Source organism: Scyliorhinus torazame, chromosome 13 (genome assembly GCF_047496885.1).
Source record: "Scyliorhinus torazame isolate Kashiwa2021f chromosome 13, sScyTor2.1, whole genome shotgun sequence".
NCBI classification, from domain to species: domain Eukaryota; kingdom Metazoa; phylum Chordata; class Chondrichthyes; order Carcharhiniformes; family Scyliorhinidae; genus Scyliorhinus; species Scyliorhinus torazame.
The window spans coordinates 200,586,266-200,613,409 of record NC_092719.1 but is presented as its reverse complement, the minus strand read 5'-3'; the positions used below and the strand labels follow the sequence as shown (position 1 = coordinate 200,613,409).

The 27,144-nt window shown below is 47.2% G+C and overlaps 1 protein-coding gene across 2 annotated transcripts in view; it reads right to left on the bottom strand.

The window, feature by feature from the left end:
• The window catches only part of LOC140388526 (solute carrier family 26 member 6-like), a 182,758-nt gene that overhangs the window by 90,140 nt on the left and 65,474 nt on the right, over window positions 1-27,144 (bottom strand). The window contains exons 1-2 of one of the 2 annotated variants that reach the window (XM_072472884.1): window positions 24,782-24,890; window positions 16,620-16,808 (exon numbers count right to left, since the gene is read on the bottom strand). In XM_072472884.1, the coding sequence (XP_072328985.1) occupies window positions 16,620-16,804 (185 nt within the window). In that variant the 5' untranslated portion in view covers window positions 16,805-16,808; window positions 24,782-24,890. Of the gene's footprint in view, window positions 1-16,619; window positions 16,809-24,781; window positions 24,891-27,144 lie in introns of those variants that run through there. The other variant, XM_072472883.1, reaches the window with a different exon arrangement.

The window sequence follows — 27,144 nt, the reverse complement described above, 5'->3', positions numbered from 1 at the left end:
TGAGATTGGCGGAGGAACCAGTGTCTAAACGGAATGTGATTGGTGATCAGTTGACCGTTAGGGTGGCACACCATTCATCACCCGGATTGACGCTGTGCACTGGCATCGGCTGGTGGGTCCTACTTGGGGACATCCGATTTCTGTCAATTACCGCAACGCGGAAGGCTTCCCGGTCGTCGGTATCACCGGTCTGTACGTCGTCAGCATATGACTCGGTGTATGGAGGCTGAATGGCCCGCACGTCCCTGCGAGGCTGGCGGAATTGGGGAGCATTGGCAGGTTGAGCTGCTCGACAGCAGGCAGCGTAGTGGCCCATCTTGCCACAGCGGAGGAATTGTCAATTTTTTGCTGGACATTGCCGCTTTAAATGTGCGGACCCACAGTTGCCGTACGTCGTGTCGTCATGGCGTTCGTTGTGCCACCGCACATGTGCAGTTCGGTCCTGCGTAGAGCGCGCCTGCGTGTCACGTCCCTCTGCGTCGACGTCTCCTTTGGCGCGTACAAGCGTGGGAGCCCGCGGAAAGCGCACAAAATGGCCACCCTCGTCCGGGAGAAACTCGATCGACTGGACCCACTCGGCCTCGTAGGACCCCTGCCGTGCCGATTTGGCCGCCTGGAATTGGGAGTACCGGCTGGTCGCGTTTTCATGGAGGACGCAGGTTTCGATGGCGGTGGCTAGGGTGAGGCTCTTGATTTTGAGGAGCTGCTGGCGTAGGGTGCCCGAGGTGACCCCAAAAACTATCTGGGCCCGAATCATGGAATCGGAGGTGGCCTCATAGCCGCAGGACTGCGCGAGGATACGGAGGTGTGTCAGAAAAGATTGAAAAGGCTCATCGTTACCCTGCAGACGCTGCTGGAAGAGGCACCTCTCGAAGCTCTCATTCACCTGGACGCTGAAGTGTTGCTCAAGTTTTAGAAGGACCGTCTTGTACTTCGTCTTGTCCTCACCTTCCACGAATACCAGGGAGTTGTAGATGTGGATGGCGTGTTGCCCTGCCGTGGAGAGGAGGAGGGCGAACTTCCTGGTGTCCGATGCATTCTCCCTTTCTGTGGCTTCTAGGAAGAACTGGAAGCGCTGTTTAAACAGCTTCTAGTTGACGCCGAGGTTTCCAGCGATTTGGAGTGGCTGCGGCGGGCTGATGGTGTCCATGGCGCAGGATGGCGGATCTCTGAAGATGTGCAGGTAGATCTCACAGTTGCTGGGTTCCAATCCTGGTACTATGTCGTGTTGGGTGTTCCGCTATACAAATGAACCAACATGGTTGTAGATGGTACAACTCTGTTTTATTACTCTTGATAACAACATCTGTTAACTCATGGCTGTGGTTCGTACTTTACCCGTTAACCTGTGGACCCAGCCCTAACACTATCTTAGAGAGGCACTCAGCACATGGTCTATATCTGAGTGGCACGCTGTGAGCTCTGTGCTCTGAGCTATCTCCTGCTGGACTGAGCGGGAACTGTGGTGTTCCCTGTTTTATAGTGCGTGTGCCCTCACTGGTGATTGGCTGTGATGTTGCGTGTGTGTTGATTGGTCCATCTACCTGTCCATCAGTGTGTATGTGTGATTGCACCATGATATGTTTATATGAATATCATGACAATAACTACAGAAGCACTGGCATCGGATGAAGCATACAGGGTGTAGTGTTAATGAGGTCAGTCCATAAGAGGGTCATTTAGGAGTCTGGTGACAGTGGGGAAGAAGCTGTTTTTGAGTCTGTTCGTGCGTGTTCTCAGACTTCTGTATCTCCTGCCCGATGGAAGAAGTTGGAAGAGTGAGTAAGCCGGGTGGGAGGGGTCTTTGATTATGCTGCCCGCTTTCCCCAGGCAGTGGGAGGTGTAGATGGAGTCAATAGATGGGAGGTGGGTTCATGTGATAGACAGGGCTGTGTTCACGACTCTCTGAAGTTTCTTGCGATCCTGGGCCAAGCAGTTGCCATACCAGGCTGTGATGCAGCCCGATAGGATGCTTTCTATGCTGCATCTGTAAAAGTTGGTAAGGGTTAATGTGGACATGCCGAATTTCCTTAGTTTCCTGAGGAAGTATAGGCGCTGTTGTGCTTTCTTGGTGGTAGCGTCGACGTGGGTGGACCAGGACAGATTTTTGGAGATGTGCACCCTGAGGAATTTGAAACTGCTAACCATCTCCACCTCAGCCCCGTTGATGCTGACAGGGGTGTGTACAGTACTTTGCTTCCTGAAGTCAATGACCAGTCAATGATTCTATGAATGCTCATATTACAATGGTGATTCCACTCAATAAAGTATTTTGTTGACTGAAGTGTTTTGGGATGTCTTAAGGTTGTGAAATGTGATATATAAATGCCAGTAAATTATTTATTTAGTCATGACTCTTCTCAGAATCAGCACTAAATCTCACCTGAGCTATTGATTAAGGTACAAAACGGGAATCATTTGACTCTCATAAGAAGGAAGAAAATGCCAGTTAAAAAAAATAGGCAGCTTGTGTTGTTGTCGTGACCTCTTTTTAAAGAACGATATTGAAAGTGGGTAGTGGGGGTGGGGGAGGGGTCGGCTTGGGAGCGAGTAGAGGCGGCATCTTGTAAGGGTACGAGTTTGGAGGCTTTATTGACGGCGTCCCTGCCGTTCTCACCGACTCGGTACTCCACAAGCCCAGTGGTAGTGGCAGCCCTGAGGGTATGGGGGCAATGGAAACAACACATGAGATTGGAGTCAGTGTGGTCACCGATCTGTGACAATCACCGTTTTGTTCCGTTGGGGGGCTGGATGAGGGCTTTAGGAGGTGGCAGCGGGTAAGGATTGAGAGATTTTGGGGATCTCTTCATTCAGGAGGGTTTCCCGAGCCTGGAGGATTTAGAGGAGGAGTTTGAGTTGCCGGTTGGGAACGGGTTTCGGTACCTACAGGTACGGGACTTTGTCCGGAAGCAGGTTCCAAGCTTTCCTCGCCTCCCCCTGAGGGGACTACAGGATGAGGTGATGTCAAAATCAGGGGTTGGGGAGGGGAGGGTCTCGGAGACATATAAGGAGTTGATGGATTGGGAAGGCGTCCCTATCGGGGAGAAAGTGGGAGGAAGAGATGGGAGGAGAGTTGGAAATCGAACTATGGGAAAAGGCTTTGAAGAGAGTTAATTTATCCTCGCCTTGTGCCAGACTTAGCCTGATCCTGTTCAAGGTGGTTCATAGGGCCCACATGACGGTAGCCCGGATGAGCAGGTTTTTTGAGGAAGTGGAGAATAGGTGCGGACGCTATGGGCGAAGCCCGACGAATCATGTACACATATTCTGGGCATGTCCAAAGTTGAGGGGTTTCTGACAGGGATTTGCAAACGTTATGTCAGAGGTCCTGGAAGGGAGGGTGACTCCGAGGCCAGAATTGGCAATATTTGGGGTATCAGAAGATCCGGGGACCCAGGGGGGGAAGGGAGGCCGATGTACTGGCCTTCTCCTCCCTGGTGGCCCGGAGACGGATTTTGCTGGGATGGAGAGACTCGGAACGCCCAAAGTCAGGAGTGTGGGTCAGCGACATGGCCGGGTTTCTGAGGCTGTAAAAGATTAAGTTTGTCTTGAGAGGATCAATTCAGGGGTTCGCCTGGAGGTGGCAGCCATTCATCGACTTCTTCAAGGAGGGGGGGGAGGGGAAAAGGAGGGGGGAGGCATGGTAGTGTAAGACAAGGGCAGGGACAGGGAACTTAGTACACGGGTAATTAGGAAATAGGGCAGGGGCAGTAGGGGACGTTGTTTTTAGGTTTTTTGCATGTGTCGGCCCGTGCGGTTGTTTAAGGAATGTTAAAGTGTTAAACTGAAAACTGTGAAATTACAAATGCTTCAATAAAATATTTTCTAAAACAAAAGAATGACATTGAGAGGAGCTTTGCAACAAGAAGATCATCTGCTCTTTTGTCTTGAGGAATAATATCCAGGAGGGAAGAATAGCGATGGAGGATAAAGTACGAAACAAAACGGTTTTGAAAAATACTCCTGAAGACCGGAGCCAGAAATCTCCAGCCGTTTCGATTCACTTTTCCTGGTGGCAGGGCATCCCGCCTGTGGAATTCCCGGCAGCATGGGGTTGCTTCAATGGGAAATCCCATTAGAATCCTGCCGCCAGTGAATGGCGCACTGCCTAGAAAAATACGGCTGGGGGACCGGAGAATTCGGACTGGATATTAATTTGTTTGAACACAGCTCTTTGGGACTCGAAGAGGAAAGCATTTAAAGAGGAACTACGCTAGCTTTGTTATATACTGCTGCCAATGAATAGACTGGTGGTTAATTAATAATCCCTTGCACTGTACCTAGTTGTACAATGAACTATTGCACTATAGTCAAAGAGTATACCGTTGATAATAATCTAAATGACTATTCAAAGTGTATTGATTGTAACTTCAGCATGGCACTTGAACTTAAACAACACAATACTGAAAGTAAATGTCTTTGCTTCCAAATCAGTTATTTTCTTCTTTGAAGTTGTGGAAATAAAATACAACCATGACTTTGTGAATTAACCTCTTGCTTCTGATCATATGTCTTTTTCTCTTAGTTAGTACTTAAGCTGATTGACTCATCAGTTTTACTAACTTGCTCGTATTTGGAAGGAAACTAGTAGTCCTGACCTGGCTGCGAAGTCCCAACTTCATGTTGCACCTCTGGGTCATTTCTGGAGTTCTAGAATGTTCTGCCCAGAAATTCCGTGCCTTCTTGGGGTCGTGTTCTGGTGCCGCCTGATGGAGGAACCGGAATTTAGGGAAGAACCTGGGAGTTACTGCATTTTTGACCCTTCAGGTCACCAGCAACAAATTCTGACTGAGGGCAATGGGTCATTTCCCTGCTCACCTGGGCAACCTAGGGAACCCCAATAGATATGCCCCTGATAGGCCCATTTTGGGCTAACAATTAGTATTGTAGATGGCTGTCAATTTCAGATACATTCAGATGTCTGCCAGTCATCTCAGTCCCAGGACATCGCCACAGGAATTTCTCAGGGTAATCTTCAGCTCCTTCATCAATGACCTTCCCTCCATCGTCAGGTCAGAAGTGGGAATGTTTGCTGATGATTGCACAGTTCCTCAGATACTGAAGCAGTCCGTGACCGCATGGAGCAAGTCCTGGACAATATTCAATCAGTGGCAAGTCACATTCGTTCCACACAAATACCAGGAAATTGACATTCAATGGCATTCCCATCGTGGAATCCCCCTGGAGGTTACCATTGACCAGAAACTGAACTGAATCAACCATATAAATACTGTGGTTGCCAAAACAGGTCAGAGTCTGGTAACTCACTTCCTGGCTCCTCAAAGTCTGTCCACCATCTGCAATGATGTGGAGATGCCGGCATTGGTGGGCACAGTAAGAAGTCTTACAACACCAGGTTAAAGTCCAACAGGTTTGTTTTGAATCACTAGCTTTCAGAGCACAGCTCCTTCAACAGGTGAGTGAAGAGGTGGGTTCCACAACCACATATATAGACAAAGTCAATGATGCAAGATGATCCTTTGAATGCGAGTCTTTGCAGGCAATTAATCTTAAAGTCTTTAAGTCCTAATCAAGTTAAAAGAGAAGCCCTGTCTTTAACCATCATCCATAGCTCCACCACCTCTCTGAGATTCCAGCTCCCACATTAGGGAGATGCCTTGGCTGTGTCAAGAGTGATTTGTTCACCCAGATTTATCATGTTAATGATCCCATTCTCAGGATTTGACACCACCAAAATATTTACCCTCATGTCTTTATTATTTCCCTCCCGTCAACAACTTGTATTTCTAGAGTGCCTAAAACGTCACTTCGTAAGCAAAATTGTAGGGATTCTATGAAAATTTGACACCAAGTCATGTAAGGCAGATAGACGGCCAAATGTTTGGTCACAGAGCAGATTTTAAGCAGAGCTCTCAAAGGAATAGGAGAGGTAGAGAGACAGGAAGGTTTAGGGAGGAAATTCCAGCACTTGGGTTCTTGGCAACAGAAGTCATGACCAACCAATGGCAGAGCAATTAAAATCTGGGATAATCAAGAGGCCAAAATTACAGGAATGTAGATATCTCACAGGATTGTGGGAATGGAGGATATTACAGAGATACCAAGGATAAGAATATTAAAATCATTGGCGGGATTCTGCGGGAATCGGCGGGGCGGGCAACTCCGGCGGGAAGGAGTGGTGTGAACCACTCCGGCGTCGGACCGCCCCAAAGGTGCGGAATCCTCCGCAACTTCAGGGGCTAGGCCGGCACCGGAGTGGTTTTGCGCCCCGCTGACCGGCGGGGAAGGGGCTTGCATCACGCCAACCGGTGCCGAAGGGCCTCCGCTGGCCGGCGCGAGTTGGCGAATGCGCGGGAGCGCCAGCGTGTGCTGGCGCATGCGCAGGAGGGGTTCATCTCCGCGTCGGCCATTGCGGAGGACCACAGCAGCTGACGCGGAGGAATAGAATGCCCCCCAGGGCACAGACCCAGATCGGTGGGCCCCGATCGCGGGCCAGGCCACCGTGGGTGTACCTCCCCTGGCCAGATCCCCCCGTGCCCCACCGAGGACCCCGGAGGCCGCCCGCGCAGCCAGTTTATCTGTTGTAATTTACGCCAGTGGGACTGGCCGAAAACGGGCAGCCACTCGGCCCATCGTGGCCCGGAGAATTGCCGATGGGGGGGGGGGCGCTGCTAGCGGCCGGCGACCGGCGCGGCGCGACTCCCACCCCTGTCAAATCCCCGGCGCCGGAGAATTCGGCAGCCGGCAGGGGCGGGATTCACGCGCCCCCCCCAGTGAGTCTCCGACCCGGCGGGGGGTCGGACAATCCCGCCCCAAGTCTTTGATTAACCAGGAGCTATGTAGATCAGCAAGAACAAGGGGGTTAGATGAACAAGACTTTGTACGAGTAAGGCCTCAGGCAGCAGAAACAAACTGAGGCAGAAGGAGAATTGGGCAATGCTATGGAGGTGGAAATTAGTAGTCTTGGTGACTGGATGGCCATGTGGTCAGAAACTCATCTCAAGGTTGAATAAGAAACCAAGTTGTGAATAGCCTGGTTCAACTTTGGCCAATTGCCAAGGAGAGAGATGGAGTCAATAGCAAGGGAGGGAAATTTGTAGCAGAGGCCTTATGGCTTTGGCCTTCCCAGTATTTAATTGGAGCTACCTTCGGCTGATCCAGAACTGGATGTCGGAGAAACAGTGTGACAATTTACAGGTGGCGGAGGAGTCAAAGAGAGGATATGGTGAGGTAATGCCGGGTGTCATCAAAACTAGTGTGAAAAACTAATGCTCTGTTTTTGGTTGACGTGAACTCGAGGCAGCATGCAGAAGAGAAATAGGAGGGGGCCAAGGATAGATCCTCAAGGAACATCAAAGAAATGGTTTATGGGCAGCACGGTAGTGCAAGTGGATAGCACTGTGGCTTCACAGTGCCAGGGCCCCAGGTTCGATTCCCCGCTGGGTCACTGTCTGTGCGGAGTCTGCACGTTCTCCCCGTGTCTGCGTGGGTTTCCTCCGGGTGCTCCGGTTTCCTCCCACAGTCCAAAGATGTGCAGGTTAGGCGGATTGGCCAGGATAAATTGCCCTTAGTGACATAAAAGGTTAGGAGGGGTTATTGGGTTATGGGGATAGGGTGGAAGTGAGGGCTTAAATGGGTCGGTGCAGACTCGATGGGCCGAATGGCCTCCTTCTTCATTGTATGGTCTAAGTGTAAGTATGTATGGGAAGAGAAGCCATTACAGGTGATACTAATTGTCACCTACTTGACTATCTATTTATTGTGTTGGTACCTACTTCAGAGGGCATTAGCGGACTCAGAGTGCTGATCAATCACATAGGGCTGGTATGTTTTCTGTGCGATATTAGTAACCCAGCTGTATTTTAGCAACTTGTGCTGGTGGAGTTTGAACCCACAAACTTTGAATATTGCTTGGACTGTGTCACAGTGGCGAGAAAAGAATACAGAATGTAAGAATGTCAGAAAGTAAATATATGGGGCTGGATTCACCGTTTTTTGAGACTAAGTGCGGAGCAATGGTGGCATTTTCGACAAAACATTCGGCGGCGACCCAGTCCTGTGATCGGTGAGGGGCTAACAGCCGCACCGAGTAAAACCCCCAGCTCCCATGATATAATCGCCTGGAGAATGGCCAGTGCCGTGGCCGCAGCGGTCGTGCCGTAAAATATGACGCCAGCCATGTTAGAGTTAGGTGGATTGGCCGTGATAAATTGCCCCACAGTGTCCAAAGATATGTAGGTTAGGTTACGGGGTTAGGGAAGAAGAGTGGGCCTAGGCCAGATAGTGCCCCCCTGGCTACACCCCACCAGTTCCCCCAGCCCTTGCGGAAGCCACCCCGGCCAGCAGCATGACTCCCGCCCGACTGTGGCGGCTCTGGAAACAGTCCGCAGCCGCCAGGCCGGGTTCCCAACCGCTGAGACCACACGTCAACCGGGCGGTCAGGAACTCAGCCCATTGGGGGCGGAGCATCGGGAGAGGGCCTTCAGGTGATGAGCTAACACTGTCCCAACGGCATGCGGCATTCAACGCGATGACGCCATATTGGAGGGGGTGGAGGATATTGCGTCAACCAGGCGCCGCCCCCGATTTCAGCATCAGAAGGGATTCTCCGCCCGATCGCCGATTACGGAACGGTGAATCCCACTCATGGATTATCATTCCTATATCTTGTATTAATTGATTAACATTCCTCCCTATTTTCTATTGGGAGCATTCTTTCCCAAAATTGATGTCTGCGTTAATAATGCAGCTGATTCTCGTTTGCCCTTCACCTTAGAATCATAGAATTCGTACAGTGCAGAAGGAGGCCATTCAGCCCATTGAGTCCGCACTGACCCTCCAAAGGGGCATTCGGCCCAATCTCCTTCCTTAATCCCGTAACCTAACCTACATATCTTTGGACACTGCGGGGCAATTTATCACGGCCAATTCACCTAACTCTAACATGTTTGAACTGTGGGGGGAAACCACAGCTCCCAAAGGAAGCTCACGCAGATACGGGGAGAACGTGGAAATTCCGCACAGACAGTGACCCAAGATCGAAATTGAACCCTGTCACTGGCGCTGTGAGGCAGCAGTGCCAACTACTGTGCCACCATGCCAGCTTCAAACTTCAGAAAAGACTTAGTGGCCATTAAACTAGTGTTTATGCACGACAGCATTAAATCAGATGTGGAACACGCAGTGCCGTGACTTCACAAGAAGAAGTCGATGGCTCGCTGACAGGTTTATGCAGCTGCTATCTTTAGGCGGCCACTCGGCCCATCGCGGGCCGGAGAATTGCCGGGGGGGGCTGCTGCCAGTGGCCGCCGACCGGCGCAGCGCGATTCCTGCCCCCGCCAAAACCCGGGGCCGGAGAATTCAGCAGCCGGAGGGGGGTCGGAGATTCCCGCCCAATGTTCCTGATGGCGGGGGAATCCAGAACAGGGGGTTATAGTTTGAGGATAAGGGGTAAACCTTTTAGGACTGAGGTGAGTAGAAATTTCTTCAACCAGAGAGTGGTGAATCTGTGGAATTCACAACCACAGAGGCCAAAACGTTGTGTAATTTCAAAAAGGAATTAGATTATAGTTTTGGGGGCTAAAGGGATCAAGGGATATGGGGGGGGAGGGTGGGATCAGGGTATTGAACATTACGATCATAATGAATGGGGAGCAGGCTCGAAAGGCTGAGTGGCCTCCTCCAGCTTCTATTTTCTATGTTTTTATTCTACACCTGACTGACCAGTGCAGAATGTCACACTGACGGAAACAAATTTCTACCTCATGTAACATGAAATGCTTACATTTCATTGTTACAGTCCTGAGTTTTTGTTGTTGGAACAGAATCCTTCATCCCAAGGTGAACGACAGAACGACAGTTCTATGTTTGATGTATGTTTGATATCTCAATGGTGTTAGCATTCCCCAAACCATGTTCTCCCTCTTAAAAATCTTTGTTGAAATCTGAGCAGGCATATGACAATGAGCCATTACCCACCAGTTAGAATTTTCCTTGGGGATTCTCTGCATGGTGAATTCTGATTGCTGGCAATGACACTTACATGGTACCTTTCTTAATATAGTATGACACACAAAAGACTGAGTCCTCCATCAATCACTGAGGGAATTCTGTTCAGAGGATTGAATCAGTAATCATTAAAGAGGGACGAAGGGGGCAGCACGGTGGCGCAGTGGGTTAACCCTGCTGCCTCACGGCGCCGAGGTCCCAGGTTCGATCCCGGCTCTGGGTCACTGTCTGTGTGGAGTTTGCACATTCTCCCCGTGTTTGCGTGGGTTTCGCCCCCACAACCCAAAAGATGTGCAGGGTAGGTGGATTGAACACGCTAAATTGCCCCTGAATTGGAAAAAAATAATTGGATACTCTAAATTTTTTTTTTTTAAAGAGGGACAAAGGGAAAAGGTAATCCTTGCTCTTATTGTGGGTGTTAAAGCAGTCAGTAAGAAAGCAATGTTATCTGAGATTGAGCAGAAATGTTCAGTCTATGTTCTTGGCGAGGATTTCTACATGGCTATGGATTTACGTACGATCCCTCTGAGTTATCCTGAATTGTGTACAGTGAGGTGAGGGGAAATAAATAAATACTTTAACACCAGTTCAAGGGATTCATAAATAAAATGTAACAACAGATGCTTAAAAAAAATATTGTGCCCCTATCATTGTCTCCAACCTGCTAATGAATGAAATTAAGTTTAGTTAATATACAAGTCGGTGACAGAATTGGGGAGGGCACTTTAGAATTTTGCTTTGTGGCACCAATATGGGCCAAAGCCTGTGGCTACATTGTGACAGGTAAACGTTTATGCAAGGGGCTGGATTCTCTACCTTGCGATGATCAGCCGGAGATTCGGGCCTCCTACCAGAATAGAGGTTCCTGCCGGACACTGAACTGACCGCTTTGCTCCGGCTCCCCTGTGGCGGTGGGATCGAGATTCGCGCCAGCATGCAAACAGGAAGATGCTAATGTATGCAAATTAGACCCAATGACTCATTTCCATACACTTAGTGGGCCCCCAGCAGATTCTCCGGGTCCTCCTGATTCTTCGGTCCTCTGGGCCAGGAATCACGTGGGCGGGGATTACTACAGGTATCACCAAAAGTAAACCTGACATTGTGGCCCTCACATTAGGCCAAGACGGTAACTCCTTAAGGGAGTTTACCAAAAGTCCACCCGAAGGTAACCCTCCCCCTCACAATTCATGACCTGCCTACCCATCTGCTTCCAGACCGCCCCCTGGAGACCCCCTAAAACAGGAGACCCCACCAAGAGACCCCCTAACTAAAGTGACCTCCCCCCAGAGAGCCCCTAATTAAAGGGACCCCCCCCCCCACAGAACCCCCAGAAAAGAGAAACCACAGAGCAGTCTAAACAGGGGCAGTTAAACAAACTACTGTTGTAACACTCACATGGAAGCACCATGTGTCTATTCCTGGAAAGAGAAAAGCAGTGAGCTGTATTTAAACCCCTCAAATCCTTTAGCTACAAGCCATTCATTCATTTCTCATCGTGGGTTGTGATTGGCTTCTACAAAACAGCTATGAGCCTTGCTTCATTCATCTTTCTTCATGGATGAGTAACTCTAAGTGCTGTAACCACAATGTTTACAAACATCAACCACATCAAAGAGAGTTAAGTGTATTCCAATCACCGCTCTTAAGGCTTGAGTGATTTTGAAGTGCTGAGTTGGACATTGACACTGAGAGCAGTGAACCTTGTCTTGTACTTTGGTAATTAGATTCCTTTTCTTTTTGATACAAGTCCATACTCCTACTATTTTCTTGTTCTTAGTCCCCAATTAACGCTTTAAAAAAATACTTCATGAAGTGCACCAACTATTGTCATGTGGGAAGACATGAGGCCCATTCTGGCCAAGGAATCCCCAACAAATGACAATGAGATAAATGACACATTTGCTTTTTTTAATTGATCTTTCACTTGACTAGATCACTTTCCAGATGAACTCAGGCACAAGTGTTGAAAATGTAACTGTGAGAAGGACGTAAAAAGGACGTATCAATGCAAAAAAGATTAATCTGACTGAATGCAGGTTTGCAGTGCCAGAAATGGGAAAAAAAAGATATAAAGATCTGTGCAATCAATTATTAATTTGATTTTATTTCTCTACTGCCAAGGAAGAGGTACATTTGATTACTCATTCAAGTTTCAAACAGTAAAATTACGTTTTTATGGTATTCTTTTGATAACCACTTGCTTAATTTCACTCAGATTTTCCATGAATGATAGCAGGCAATACCTTTGCACCCTCTCTTTTAAACAGAGCCACGGTATCCTTCTTTATTTTTTAATTGTTCTAGGTTATAAATTATTTCACCCCTTTTAGACAGGCATAATTTCCCCGACAGTGAAGAAGGATGCCGTTCAGCCCAACAAATCTGCACCAACCCTGTGAAAGAGCACCCGACTGAGTCCCACTCCCCTGCCCCATCCACGCAATCCCACCTAACCTTTGGAGACTAAGGGGCAATTTAGCATGGCCAATCTAACCTGCACACCTTTGGACATTTTGAAAGGCATTTGGATCACCTGCCACAGAGATAATGATTTGCAACATGCCCTGGCGGATTATTCGCCCAGCAGCGCTCATGCCTAATTTCCAGATACTCCAACTCACCCTCACACATGTACCAATCCTATAAGACTCACACCCACCTCTCGGTGCATCCACATACAGCCAGATATTCAGAAATGCTGGGCACACCACCCAAATACAGCACTACACAACTTCTGACATCCTGCCCTTTCTCTTACAGGTCAAGATGACACTTGATGGGAGCAAGCAGAACAGCACCAATGGGTGACGAGGAAGCCAGCATCTCCTGAGCTCGATGGAGGAGATGGTTCTCAGCATCATGGGGCCGGCTGCTATAGCGCCTAGGTCATTCGGCATCACTGCGGACATTGAGGATGACAGAATGTTCCTGCATTTTCCATTTCTTAACTCTTGGCTCAACCTTATCCTGCCATCTGGTGTGACCTCAGACATTTCTTTTTAGCCGGTGTCTATGTATTTACATAAAACATACATAGAATATACAGTGCAGAAGGAGGCCATTCGGCCCGTCGAGTCTGCACTGACCCACTTAAGCCCTAGCTTCCACCCTATCCCCCTAACCCAATAATCCCTCCTAACATTTTTTTTTGGACACTATGGGCAATTTAGCATGACCAATCCACCGAACCTGCATGGCTTTGGACTGTGGGAGCAAACCGGAGCATCCGGAGGAAACCCATGCAGACACGGGGAGAACATGCAGACTCCGCACAGACAGTGACCCAGCGGGGAATCTAACCTGGGAACCCTTGTGCTGTGAAGCCACAGTGCTAACCACTGTGCTACCGTGCTGCCCCTACTTATGATGTTTTTGTAACCTTTAAGTAGTAGATTTGAGTCTCTGTTGTTTAGCTGTCATTTTGGGAAGTAGATCACTGTTCAAATCAACAGAATACAATTCAGGGAGCTTCTATCATATCAGCTGATCTATTGGCTTGGATTATCACCTTGGTGGTAAAAGCATAAATTATCCCTTAATGTGTATCTCCTGGGAGCCTCTGGCTGCTTTGATTTTCTCTTCCCAAGGCCAAGAAGCAGATGAGATTTGTAACACTCTCATAGGCCCTCTGCTGTGAGCAACATTACTTAAAGGAAACTCAGGGTCAAACTTGGTACCATCCTGGTCCAAGTGATTCAATACCATAAACCACAATCAATTCATCAATGACTGAGCTGTTCCACAGAGCTGCGTGAATATTATAATGCAAGATTGAACAACAGAAATCTCATAGAACATACAGTACAGAAGGAGGCCATTCGGCCCATCGAGTCTGCACCGACCCACTTAAGCTCTCACTTCCACCCTATCCCCGTAACCTAATAACCCCATCTCATCTTTTTGGTCACTAAAGGCAATTTATCATGGCCAATCCACCTAACCTGCCCGTCTTTGGACTGTGGGAGGAAACCGGAGCACCCGGCGGAAACCCACGCACACACGAGGAGAACGTGCAGACTCCGCACAGACAGTGACCCAGCGGGGAATCGAACCTGGGACCCGAGCGCTGTGAAGCCACAGTGCTATCCACTTGTCCTGCCCTGCAGACCAGGTAAGGACGGCAGGTTTCCTCCCCTAAAGGGAACCAGATGGGTTCTTAGAACAATCGTTGACAGTTTCACTGCCTTCATTACTGATACTAGCTTTCAATCTCAGATTTACGAGTTGAATTTGAACACCACCAGCTGCCAGGGTGGGATTTCAAGCTGTGTCTCCCCATCATTAGCCTGGGTCTCTGAATTACTCGTCCAGTGACATTCCTGCTTTGTCACCGTCTCCCCAAACCCTTTGGACCCTTTGGACCTGCATTGGGCCCTTGAAGCGCCAGAGATAGGAAGCCTTTTTCCCTTGTGGGCTAAATTAAGTTTGAATGCAAGTGTGGAAGGTGAAATGTTCCTGAACGGAATCCAATTAGCCTCAGTAAAATTGACCTTTGAAAAGTAAATAATGATTTATTTTTTAGTGCCCCATTCCATCAAATGTTTCCTACTGAAAAGGCAACAGGATTGCATTTGAAAAACTGGCCATAAATTATAAAGAATACTTGAATTTAATACTTGAAACATTCTTGGAGTCTTGAGCCAGGACCATAAACTATTGCTTGTTGCTTTTAAATTCTTCTCAGATATTTTAAGCTTGGAACTCTGATAATTACTTAGCAGTGAGATTTTGTTTTGAAAAGTAGCCTGTTTTCTATTGCATCGTGCAATACTTAAAACAGATAACCTTGTCTTGTGCAGGTACAGATTCAGATACTGTGCATACAAATTCCTCAGCTGTAAACACTCAAACTGAAGTGGATTTCTCTGTAGTGAAAGCAGTAATGCTGGAGATGCAGAGTGGGTTGATCAATGACTGAAACATTTCCACGGGGGACATTTTCCAACATTTGAAAATCGCTAATTATCACAAGTAGGCTTCAAATGAAGTTACTGTGAAAAGCCCCTAGTCGCCACATTCCGGCGCCTGTTCGGGCAGGCTGGTACGGGAATTGAACCGTGCTGCTGGCCTGCCTTGGCCTGCTTTAAAAGCCAGCGATTTAGCCCTGTGCTATTTATTTTTTTATTTCACCTTCACAAAGAAAGAGGACATACATTTATAAAGTATCGTTCACTTCCTCAAGAAGTCCTGGACCACTTTAAAGCCAATAATGACTGTTTTTGAAGTGTAATCACTGTTGTTTTATAGACATACACCGCAAACAATTCATGCATCCCCAGATTTCACAAACTGCAATTAGATAAATGACTGATTAATTTGTTTTGGTGGTGTTAATTGAGGATAGATGCTGGGCAGAATACTGGCAACACTCCATCCTCTCATAATAGAGTGATGAGATCTTAACACCAACCTGCACAATCCTCGGTTCAATGTCGTCACTAAATAGGGAACCCGTTTAACAATGCGGCATTCCATCATTATGCAATGATGTATCAGCCTTGGGTTAACCATCATAATGCTTACTCTATATTCCACCAAATGTGACATCTCCTACAGAGTTGCGTTTTCAGGTTACACCCTTCCCCCTCTCCAACTTTACTCCACCACCACCCTCACTGCTTCACCACCCCCCCCCAAACCCCCCACCCCCAGCCCCTGCCACTCCTCATTACATCCCCAAGGCAGCCATTGCTCATCATTTGAGGCAAACAAAATGGTGACAGGCCTCTCAGTTCTAGGCAGCTGAACCCAAGCCTCTTCCACCCAACTAATGGGCCACACGTGCACTTTCATAGACTATTCACCGGACGATGATCATCAGTGGAAACATGAGTAATTTTTCCGTTTGGGATGATCAGCCGAGGCCAATAGTGTGAGACACTAATTCAATCAGGTTAGAACTTCCATGTTTGTCTAACTCAGCACCCAAACGGGTGATATGTTTACCCCATGACTTTGAGATTTCTGTCAGGTGTCGATAAACATTTAGGACTGAACCTTGCTGGTAACGCTGAAGCCCTGCCGCCGAAGCCGAACGTGGTGTGCCGGCAGTGCCTTGGCTGCCAGCAGAATCCAGGGCGACATATTGTTGGTGGCAGCCAATCAAGAGGCGGCTGCCGGGGTTGCCATCCAATTAGGGAGGCAGGCGGTCCTCTTAGGACAATATTTATTCCTCAGCCCACATCACTGAAGCGGATTAATCGATCTTGATCACATTGTGTTTGTGGGAGCTTGCCGAATGCAAATTGGCAGCTGCATTTCCTACATTATGACAGTAACCAAGCTTCAAGAAGTGTTTCATTGGCTGCAAGCTGCTTTGGGAAATTCTTGGGATCGTTAAAGTTAAAGTTAAAGATTAATGCAGGTCGTTCCTTCTTTGAGTTTTGTGTTCAATGACACTTAGGAATATTTGTACTGTTGAATGAAATACTTTCAGCTGCATATTAACCTGGTGAAATTTGCTTTTACTTTGAAAATCTGAACCTGCTAAAGAAATCACCTGGAGAGGTGGGAATGTCTAAGAATGCTATTTCACCAGTGGGTTGGCAGTTCTGTGGAACGTGCAATTAAAAAAGGACTATTCAGCTCAGTTTTCTCAACAGACTAAAACTGGACATTCTCGGAACAATAAGAAACCAGTTACCTACCTCAGACTTTCTTTCAGCTTATCTTTTGATGAAATTTCAGTTCTTTCAGTCCTTTGAGCCACCACTTCCAAATCCTCCTCATCCATAACCTGCCGTTCCACACGATAGTCAGATTTCCGCATTCGGAAATTGCAATCTGCTTCATTTTCCAAATTGGTAATCATTGGAGTGTCCTGGTTTGGCATTAACCTAGAAAGCATGAAAGAGTAGAGTGAAAATTGGGGAGGAGAAAACCCCCCCAAAGATAAAGTAAACTGATCATGGGGTTGACCCTCTGGGAGCTTTCCCCAAGCGCTTTGAGGGCAAAATAATTATTTTGTCAGTTTCTGGAATGTCACACCTTGTTCAGCCTAGAGAGCTACAAACAGACTCCCTAGAATTCACCCAGAACTGTTCAGATCAATTTCAAAGGAAACTACTGCCTTCTAAGTTTGAGGGTTTGGCATTTGAGAAGCCAACATTGCTAGCGGAGTCAGTGGATATGCTGAAAATGAAAATCGCTTATTGTCACAAGCAGGCTTCAAATGAAGTTACTGTGAAAAGCCCCTGGTCACCACATTCCGGCGCCTGTTCGGGGAGGCTGGTACGGGAATTGAACCATGTTGCTGGCCTGCCTTGGTCTGCATTCAAAGCCAGCGATTTAGCCCTGTACTAAACCAGCCCCAATGGCTTCCCAAACAATGGCTTCCCAAATGCCAGACCCTCAACATAGATGGCACCCCTTTCAAAAACTAGCGACCGAGACATTATTAGTCCTCAAACCAAAGCCAATTTCCAACTCTGGCTGAACATTTTTACTTTTGAAGTAATTGTAGAGAAGGAAGGTCACATAACCCAAGCCTCCGGCTATTTGGACAGTTTAATATTACATCTCTGGTCTTCACAACCAATCTGTTGTTTAACATCTCACTGGTAAAACTCAAAGAAGCAGGCTCCTCCAGGCAGGACAACCTACCCATCCAACATGACGGCTGGAAAATTTTGTACCATTGCCTACAGAACCGACCCAATCTCTGTGTGCCTACTTCATTTCGCGACAAGAGCCCAAAAGTGAAACCTACAACAGCAATCTCCAGCCAGCTGAAGGATGAAATCACTTCAATTATAAGGGGGGATTTAATGAGAGATAAAACGGCAGTGGAGACGTTTTGGGTAGAATTAAGGAATAGATTTGAGACTGCAGTGAGAGTCATGTAAAGCCCCCTGGTAGCAGACGTAAAATAGCGAATTGCATAAGTGCAAGATTAGACAAGCCTGTAGTAAAGCCAGACAGCCTTTAATGGGGAATTTCAACTTTCATATAGAGTGGGACCAGAGGAATAGCACATTTCAGAAAGGCTTTAAATTTCTTTCTCGTGCCTGGACCAGTTTTCTGCAATACCATGTACTAAAATCAGTAAGGAGGCAGGCTCCATTTGATTTAGTAATGAGAAATGATCCAGAAAGCCAGTTTAACAGTTTATGCCAGGTAACAGTTTAATTTCTGTTATCGATAAATTACTAGAGTCAATAATTATAGATCAGGTCATTGAATTTTGAGCTGATTGAAGAGACCCAGCGTGGATTTATAAAGGCAAGGCCACCCTGATAAACCTAATTAACATTTTTGGAAAGGTGATTGAAGTAGTGGATAGGGGAATGTCTGGGGTGTTTTTTATTTGGACTTCCAGAGGGCACTTGATAAGGTCCCTCATTAGAGACATGTAGCCATATTTGAGACTGATGGATTTGAAGGCAAGTTATTGAACAGGTTAGGAAATTGGCTGTGGCAGGAGACAGAGAGGAGGGATAATGGGCACTGCTGTAATTGGCAGGATATGACCAATGGTATCCTGCAAGACTCTGTGTTAATGCCTCAATCATTCACCATATTTATTAAGGACATAGATGACGGAGTGGGGAGCCACTTATCTAAATTTTCCGATAGATGGCATTGTAAGCCATGCAGATAGAAGTGTAAAATTACAAAGAGATGTTAATACATTAAATAAATGAGAGAGTGTGGCAAATGGATTTCAATGTAGGCAAACATGAAATTATGGACGGAATTCTCCATCCTCGGGACTCCCAGAATGCGTATGCTGATGGGACAGAGAATCGGGCGTCGGGGCAAAATCAGGTTGGCGCTGGGTGCCGACCTGAATGCCACGCTCCTAACCCCTCGCTAGCGGTCTGAATGGGTTCCACAACGCATGCCAGCGGGAGCATGGAAATAAATACAAATGGGTCGTAATGGGGGTGGGGGGGGGGGGGGGGGGGGGGGGGTGCTGCCGGCTGCGGTACTCCACTATGGGCCACCACTCAAGATGACGACCCAATATCAGGATTTCCCTGGGAATCCCTCATATTCCATACCATGCATATATTTGTATGGCATGGAACACTGAATTGTAAACTGCTTTATGACTGCAAGGGGATCGTAAAACTAATGCAATTCAGTTCAGGCCAGAGAACATCCCAAATGGAGAATCCAGCCCTATATGTTTTGGATATAAAGAGGATAAAGCAGGGTAAATGGGGAAAATCTAGAAACAGTGGAGGTCCAATGAGATTTAAGAGTCCAGAAACATGGATAATTAACATATCATGAATAGGTAAAGAAACAAATCGAAAAGGCGAATGGAATTTGATTTGATTTGATTTGATTTTATTGTCACATGTACCGAAGTACAGTGAAAAGTATTTTTCTGCGGCCAAGGGAACGTACACAGTAAGTACATAGAAGACAAAAAGAATAATCAACGAGTACATTGACAAATGGTGCATTGACGAGCAGTGATTGGTTACAGCGCGGAACAAGGGGCCAAACAAAGCAAATACATGAGCAAGAGCAGCATAGGGTGTCGTGAATAGTGTTCTTACAGGTAACAGATCAGTCTGAGGGGGAATCGTTGAGGAGTCTTGTAGCTGTGGGAAAGAAGCTATTCCTATGTCTGGATGTGCAGGTCTTCAGACTTCTGCCTGATGCAAGGGTCTGGAAGAAGGCAATGCCTGGGTGGGAGGGTCTATATATCCATAACATTATAATGCAAAATGTTAGAAGTCATGCTTCAGCTATTCAAAGCCCTGGTGAGGCAACAACTGGAGTACTGTGAGCAGTTCTAGGAAATACACCTTAGGAAGGATATATTGGCCCGGGAGGGAGTGTAGTATAGGTTCGCCAGAATAACATCTGGACCCCAAGGGTTATTTTATGAGGAAAGATTACACAAACTAGGATAATCCCTGGAATTTGAAGGTATGATTTGATTGGCATTTTCAAGATATTAAGGAGAACACATATGATAGAAAGAGAAAAAATATCCCCCACCAGAACATTACTTCTGCTGCTGAAACTATCCTTATTACCTCCAGGCTCAACCATTTCACTGTAGTCCCAGCTGATCTTTCATCTTCCACTCTCTATAAACGTCAACTCATCCAAATGTGTACTGTCCATAGCCTGTCATCAAGTCCTAATTCCCAGGGTGGCATAGTGGCAAAGTGATTAGCACTGCTGCCTCACATGCCAAGGACCTGGGTTCGATCCCGGCCTTGGGTCACTGTCCGTGTGGAGTGTTCACATTCTACCCGTGTTTAGGACTCGGGTACGAAGTCTAAAAATTAGGGGCAGATGTTTCAAGAGTGACGTGAGGAAACACTTGCATACAAAGGGTGGTAGAAGTTTGAAATTCTCTTCCGCCAACGACAATTAATACTTGATCAATTGTAACTTTTGAGATTGATAGACTTTTGTTATCAAACATATTATTAAGGGATGGGGGGGCAAAGGTGACTATATGGACTTAAGTCGCAAATCAACCATGATCTAGTTGGATACCCCTGCTACTATGTCCCTACGTGGGAAGGGATGGGGAGTGTGCACATTTCTCTGACCACCATGCATAGTAACACTGTGAATGCATTAGTGAAGATTGTCTATTTTATTTCTATCAAGATTTCCAATATGTTGCAAAGTAATAGTGGAAATACCAAATAAGGAAATCTTCCCACACAAAAATATCGCTGCATGTGGTGACCTGGTCATTAGAAATTACACATGTGAGGTAAAATTGGCTTTTGATGAATTGGGCAGGGGTGTAAAACTGGCTGCCAATTTTCACTTGCGACTGCCAAAAAATCAATTAGACCCTCTGGGAGATTTTACAAATCAGATTTCATCCAAACAATTTTTATTAAACTAATAATTGTATAAGAATCAACTACCTGCAGTTTAATGAATAAAAAATGATTAATAATTATGTTTTAAAAAAATACATATTGTTCTTAGGAAGTGACTTACTGAAATAGCTGCACTCAAATCTAGATTCTCCGGGCCAACTTTCACATTTTTTTTCTTTTAATAATCTTTATTGTCAAAAGTAGGCTTACATTAACACTGTAATGAAGTTACTGTGAAAAGTCCCTAGTCGCCACACTCCGGCGCCTGTTCGGGTACACGGAGCGAGAATTCAGAATGTCCAATTCACCTAACAAGCACGTCTTTTGGGACTTGTGGGAGGAAAGTGGAGCACCCGGAGGAAACCCACGCAGACACAGGGAGAACGTGCAGACTCCGCATAGACAGTGACCCAAGCTGGAAATCGAACCTGGGACCCTGCCGCTGTGAAGCAACAATGCTAACCACCATGCTACGGTGCCGCCCGGTTTATATAGCTGAGTGGCTGGTCAGACCACTTCAGCAGATTTAGACGAATAAGAATTTCCTCAACTCTGGAAACGATTTCTGCCGCAGTGTTCAGCAGCTTCTGAGCATCACCACTTCCAATGGTGGACGTGGCTCATCATTTTCTGGCGGAGGAATGTTCTGGTCCCAACAATGTCTACAGAGTTTTGTATGGCTCGCCTGTCCCGTTGCTGGAGGACCCGTAGTGGGTGGGTCACTTTTGTTGGGATCGCAAGATCCTGCAGGCTGGATGGGCCAGAAAATATGACCCAATATCCTTTCTATCATCAGGCCAGCTACATCTCCCACCAGAACATTACTTCTGCTTTCCTGCATTACTACCTCCAGGCTCAACCATTTCACTGTAGTCCTGGCTGGCCTTTCATCTTCCACTCTCTGTAAATGTCACCTCATCCAAATGTGTACTGTGCATACCCTGTCATCAAGTCCTAGTTCCCCAGGGTGGCACGGCAGCGCAGTGGTTAGCACTGCTGCCTCACGCGCCGAGGACTCGGGTTCGCTCCCGGCCCTGGGTCACTGTCCGTGTGGAGTTTGCACGCTCTCCTCCTGTCTGCGTGGGTATCACCCCCTCAAGCCAAAACGATGTGCAGGGTAGGTGGATTGGCCATGCTAAATTGCCCCTTAATTGGAAAAAAAGAATTGGGGAATTTCGGGGAAAAAGTCCCATTTCCCCTATCGCTCATCCTTGCTGACTTACATGGGGTCCTAGCCATCCATCATTTCCAAATTAAAATTCTGATCCTTGCATATAAATTCTTTCATACCCTTGTCCTTTCTTATCTCTAGAACACCTCCTCAGCCCCCCCCACCCCCCACCCCCAACCAACAAAACTCTCGATTCTTCCAACCCTAGCCTCCAGTGCTCTTCTGAAAACAAAACGCTTACACCTGGAGCAACAACAGTTCCACATGAGCAAAGGAGGACCCAGTAAATCCCTCAACAAATACTTGGGGTGGCGGTAGGTGTAAGTCTAGGAGCAGGAGGCACCTGACAATCAAATTTTTTTCTCTTTGCTCTTACCCCCGCCCGGTGGATTTGGTGAGTTATTTAAATTTCCATTCAGTTCAGCTGGACCATAATATCCCGCTGGGATATTATGAGAATGGCCGGGTCCCTGACCGAGAATGCGCACAACGATGACCTGCAGCGGTTATGCCGTATAACATGGTGCCGGCCATGCGCGGGCCAGACCCGCCATCCGCGACCCCACAGGGAACCCCCTGGTCACCCCCCACCAGTCTCATAGAAGCCCGCCTCCCCGGCCAGCAGCACGGATCCCCGGCTGAGTGTGGCGGCGCTGGACACAGGCCACAGCCACCACGCCGGATTTCCGACCGCTCAGACCACCCGTCAACCGCGCAGTCGGGAACTCGGCCCATCGGGGGCGGAGCATCGTGGGTGGGCCTGCCGATTCAGCGCCAATGCCGTTGCAACGGCCTGCGCCGCGATTACGCCACATCCGAGGGGCCAGAGCATGGCTGACCGGTGTCTAAGCGGCACTGCCGGTTATTTGGATGGCGATATCGACGTCAGGCAAGGGAGAATCCAGCTCCAGGTGTAAGGGTCAGGTAAGTGAAAAAGTAGTGATGTTTCCCTCTTTCTGCCTGGACTTCACTTTAGCTTCCAGGCAGGATAACTCATGGGGGTGGGGGCGGGGTGGGGGGGGAGGCGCTGGTGTGGGAGTCTCTGATAGAGTGTTCTCTGATATGAGGGGCCTTCTGATTTGAGGAGGTCTCTATTATGGTGGTTCTCTGATATGGGGGTTCTCTGATATGGGGTCTCTGAGGCAGCAGGTGTAAGGGACAGGTAAGTGAAAAAGCAATGATTTTCACTGTTTCTGACTGGACTGCTCTTTATCTTCCAGGCGGAGGTGACTGATGTGGGAGGGGGGGGGGGGGGTTGATTTGGGGGGATCTCTGATATGGTGAGGGGGGGGTCTTCCAATGTACTTTGAGGGTACAAATGTTAAATATACCGCTTGACCCACAGCAAGGTCCACGTTGTCAAGGCCAAGCTGAAAAATACTTGCAGCAATTCAGGCCCAGGTGAATCGCAACCGAGAGGACGGGAGCATCATGGAGGCGTGGAGAATCCAACGGCCAGTCCATTAATCGGATGCAAAAGGGTTCAAATGACCATCTGCATCCTCCCGCCAACGTGGCGCATGTAGCCCGCTGCTGCTCTGCTGCTGATGGGGAACGGAGCATCGGACCGGGATCAGTGGCTGGTGCCAATCCCATAATTTTGCTTGACGCGGGATTCTCCGCTGCATCGGGAACACCGCTATTGGCGGCGGTCAGTGGAGAATCCGTCGGAAATCTACATTCCTGTCAGCTGTCACAAAATGGTCGGATGCTATTAAAATTAATGTATTCTTTTTTTGTACAAGTAAGATCAGTTTGCCATTTATTTTGTAAAACATGCCTGGGCAGCAATAAGAGAAAGGAAGGAAAGGAAAATAAGAGGTAGCAGGGTGGCTGTTTGCAATTGATACATTTAGGAGTCAGGATTGTGAAGTCAGGAAGCAGGTCAGACACAGATGAGGTGTTGAAGGAGCAGCGAGAGAGAGAGAGAGAGAGAGAGCGGGCAGCCAACCTCAGGAAACACCACAGCTAGACATGAAGTGCAGAAGGCAAGAAGCCAGTTTGTGCAAAAGATTGTCTTCTTCGCTGAACCAAAGACCATTTCCAACTCTTGGTCAATTAAGCTGTACGGTGTGGTAGTCACTGGCTAGATTTGACCAATAGCCTTATTGAGAAATGGAGGGGTCTGAGTAGAGTTTGGGAGTAGGGGGGAAATGGATGCTTTCTCTTTGTTGTTGTCCAGACATGGTTTACAAAATACATTGCAGTTTGATTTTACTTGTGCAAGCAAAAACATTAATTTTAATAGCACCTACCATTTTGTGATGCAGCACACTCATAAACCTCCTCAGTACTTGCTCCAGTGTGATCACATCTTTCCTGTGACACGGTGACCGGGATTGTACGCAGTAATCCAGATGTGGCTCAACTAGTTTACCCCAGAATTATTTAGAGTACCAAAGAAAACTGACACGACAAACCACCTTTAAACAGTCATTTATTTATGCTGCTTGTGTTTTCATTGTTACTCAATATAAAAGTACACTGAGAATTTGTCTGAGGTACACTGAAGGAAATGTGAATGACAGGTTCAAAATATTGAGGGTGCAGCTCATTCAGAAGTTTGTTTAAAGCATCGCAAGCTACAATAAATGCAGACCGACTAAACTACCTTCTACCTTTCTTTCTCCTGCTCCATAACTTACAATTCCCTGACCTTTGAAAAGCAGAAATGTGATAATGCAGCAGGAAAATTACTTCACAATTTTATGATAACTCAAGTCCTGCCTGCGACGTTCCGAGATCTTGTCAGTTAATTCAAGTTGAAGCTGAAGGCAGTGAATTCTGCAGAGGTTAAGGTTTAAAAAAATTATTTAATGAAGAAACCTACCTTGGGTTCAGGGTCTTCAATTAAGTTGTTCAAACCAGCCTCTGTCCTCTTGCTGCCTTGGGAAAAGATTAGCTCTACGTTCCCCTGTGCTAACGTTTATGCTCTCTCTCCCACACACATTGGATTGCACTTCAAGTTAATTTACTCCTGTATCAAAGATAAGTCCTAACCTTTGAGCTGCCAATTTATAGGGATGTGTAGTTGGTATTTCAAATAACTCATGCGAGCCTGGGAGAAATGGTGCCAAAGACCAGTTTTATAGGACTAAACAAGGAATTCTATATTCAACATGTAGTCAATGCAGACAAATCATGGTTTAGAGTTATCAATACGGCAGGGTATCACAATACAATAAAATGCACAATAATTGAAGCATTTTATCATGGATATTAGAGCATATGAATTTCTGTTCTTTAATTTTGGGAATATATGAACTGTGAAAGACCATTCGGCCCCTCCATTCAATTACATCATAGATGTTTTGTGTTTTACCTCCATTCACCCAACTTGACTCCGTATTCCTCAATACCCGAGGCATAGCAAACATTTACCAATACCAGTTTTGAAATTTTCGATTAACCCCGTGACTCAACAGGTTTCCTTTGGATGGAAGAGCTCTGGATTTCACAGATCATAGAATTTACAGTGCAGAAGGAGGCCATTCAGCCCATCGAGTCTGCAACGGCTCTTGGAAAGAGCACCCTACTTAAGCCCACGCCTCCACCCTATCCTTGTAACCCAGTAACCCCGCCTAACCTTTTGGCATTGAGAGCCACTGAGAGCAATTTAGCATGGCCAATCCACCTAACCTGCTCATCTTTGGACTGTGGGGGGGAAACCGGAGCACCCGGAGGAAACCCATGCAGACACGGGAGAACGTGCAGACTCCACACAGACAGTGACCCAAGCCGGGAATCGAACCTAGGACCCCTTGTCAGCCTTTGTGTGATGAAGTGCTTCCTGACATCACCCCCTGAACAACCTAGCTCCAAATTAAGGGTTATGCCCATTTTCTCTGGATTCCTCCCCATTGGAAATCTATCAAATCCTTCAATTATCTTAAACACCACAACGTCAAAGCCAACAAATGTATTTTGAAATGCCGGATCACCTGGGAATCTTTGCTGCTCCTATCCCAACACACATCAATGTTTAGCGTCTACACTGGCTCCGAGTCAAGAAATGTCTTGCCTTTAAATTTCTCATTTATGTTCTCAAATCGCTCCGTGGTCTCGCCCCTCCCTACCTCCGAAATCTCCTCCAATCCCACAGCTCTTTGAGATATGTGTGCTCCTCTAATTCCGGCCTGTTTTTGTATCTCCAATTTTAATAGCTCCACATTGTTGGCTGAGCCTAGACCCTACATGCTGGAATTCTCTTCTTAAACCTCTCTGCCTCTCTCTTCCCTTTTTAGATACTTTTAGATATTTTAAACCTACTTCTTTGGTTAAACTTTTGATAACCTGTCCTAATATCTCATCATGTGGCTTGGTGTCAAATTTCATCTGATAACGCAAAAGAGATCACTAACAGTATAACTGTTCAGCGAAGGAGACTGAGTTGCTATCCACTCCTTTGGCTTGCTGATTGTTATTACCCTCTGGTAATTTGGCAAGCCAATTCCATTGATCCGTTTACTCTTAGCGACCTTGCACAATAGATGGTTCATCTGTAGATAGTTCCTGTAGACACTCACCCTTCAACTAGTGGGAACTGGACCAATCTGTACATGGCAGGAGTTAAGCTAACTGGACCTTCCTCTGGTGCTGGGAGGAAAGAAGGTGGCAGATGGACGGCAGCTTGTTTAATTGGCAGCTCTAGTGGCCAAGCCATGGACAAGAAAGAGGAATAGATGAGCGGGTGGTGAAGATCAAGGAGAAATGGGAAGCGGAGTTGGGAGGGGAGATCAATTGGGGAGTATGGAGTGAGGCACTGCGAAGGGTAAACGGGACCTCCTCTTGTGCAAGGGTGAGCCTGATACAGTTTAAGGTGGTGCACAGGGAGCAGATGACTCGGGCGAGAATGAGTGGGTTCTTTCAGGGGGTAGCAGATGAGTGTGGGAGGTATGGGCGGGGGCCAGCGAATCATGCGCACATGTTTTGAGGTTGCGGAAAATTGGGAAGATTCTGGGCGGAAGTGTTTGCAGTCTTAGCCAGGGTAGTGGAGGAGGAGGTGGACCCGGACCCTTTGGTGGCAATATTTGGGGTTTCAGAGAAGCTGGAGCTCATTGAGAGGAGGAAGGCCGATGTCGTGGCCTTTGCCTCTCTGATTGCACGGCGGCGAATTTTGCTGGAGTGGCGGTCAGCATCGCCAACAGGGGTAGCACAATGGTTGGGTGACCTGTACGATTTCCTGCGGTTAGA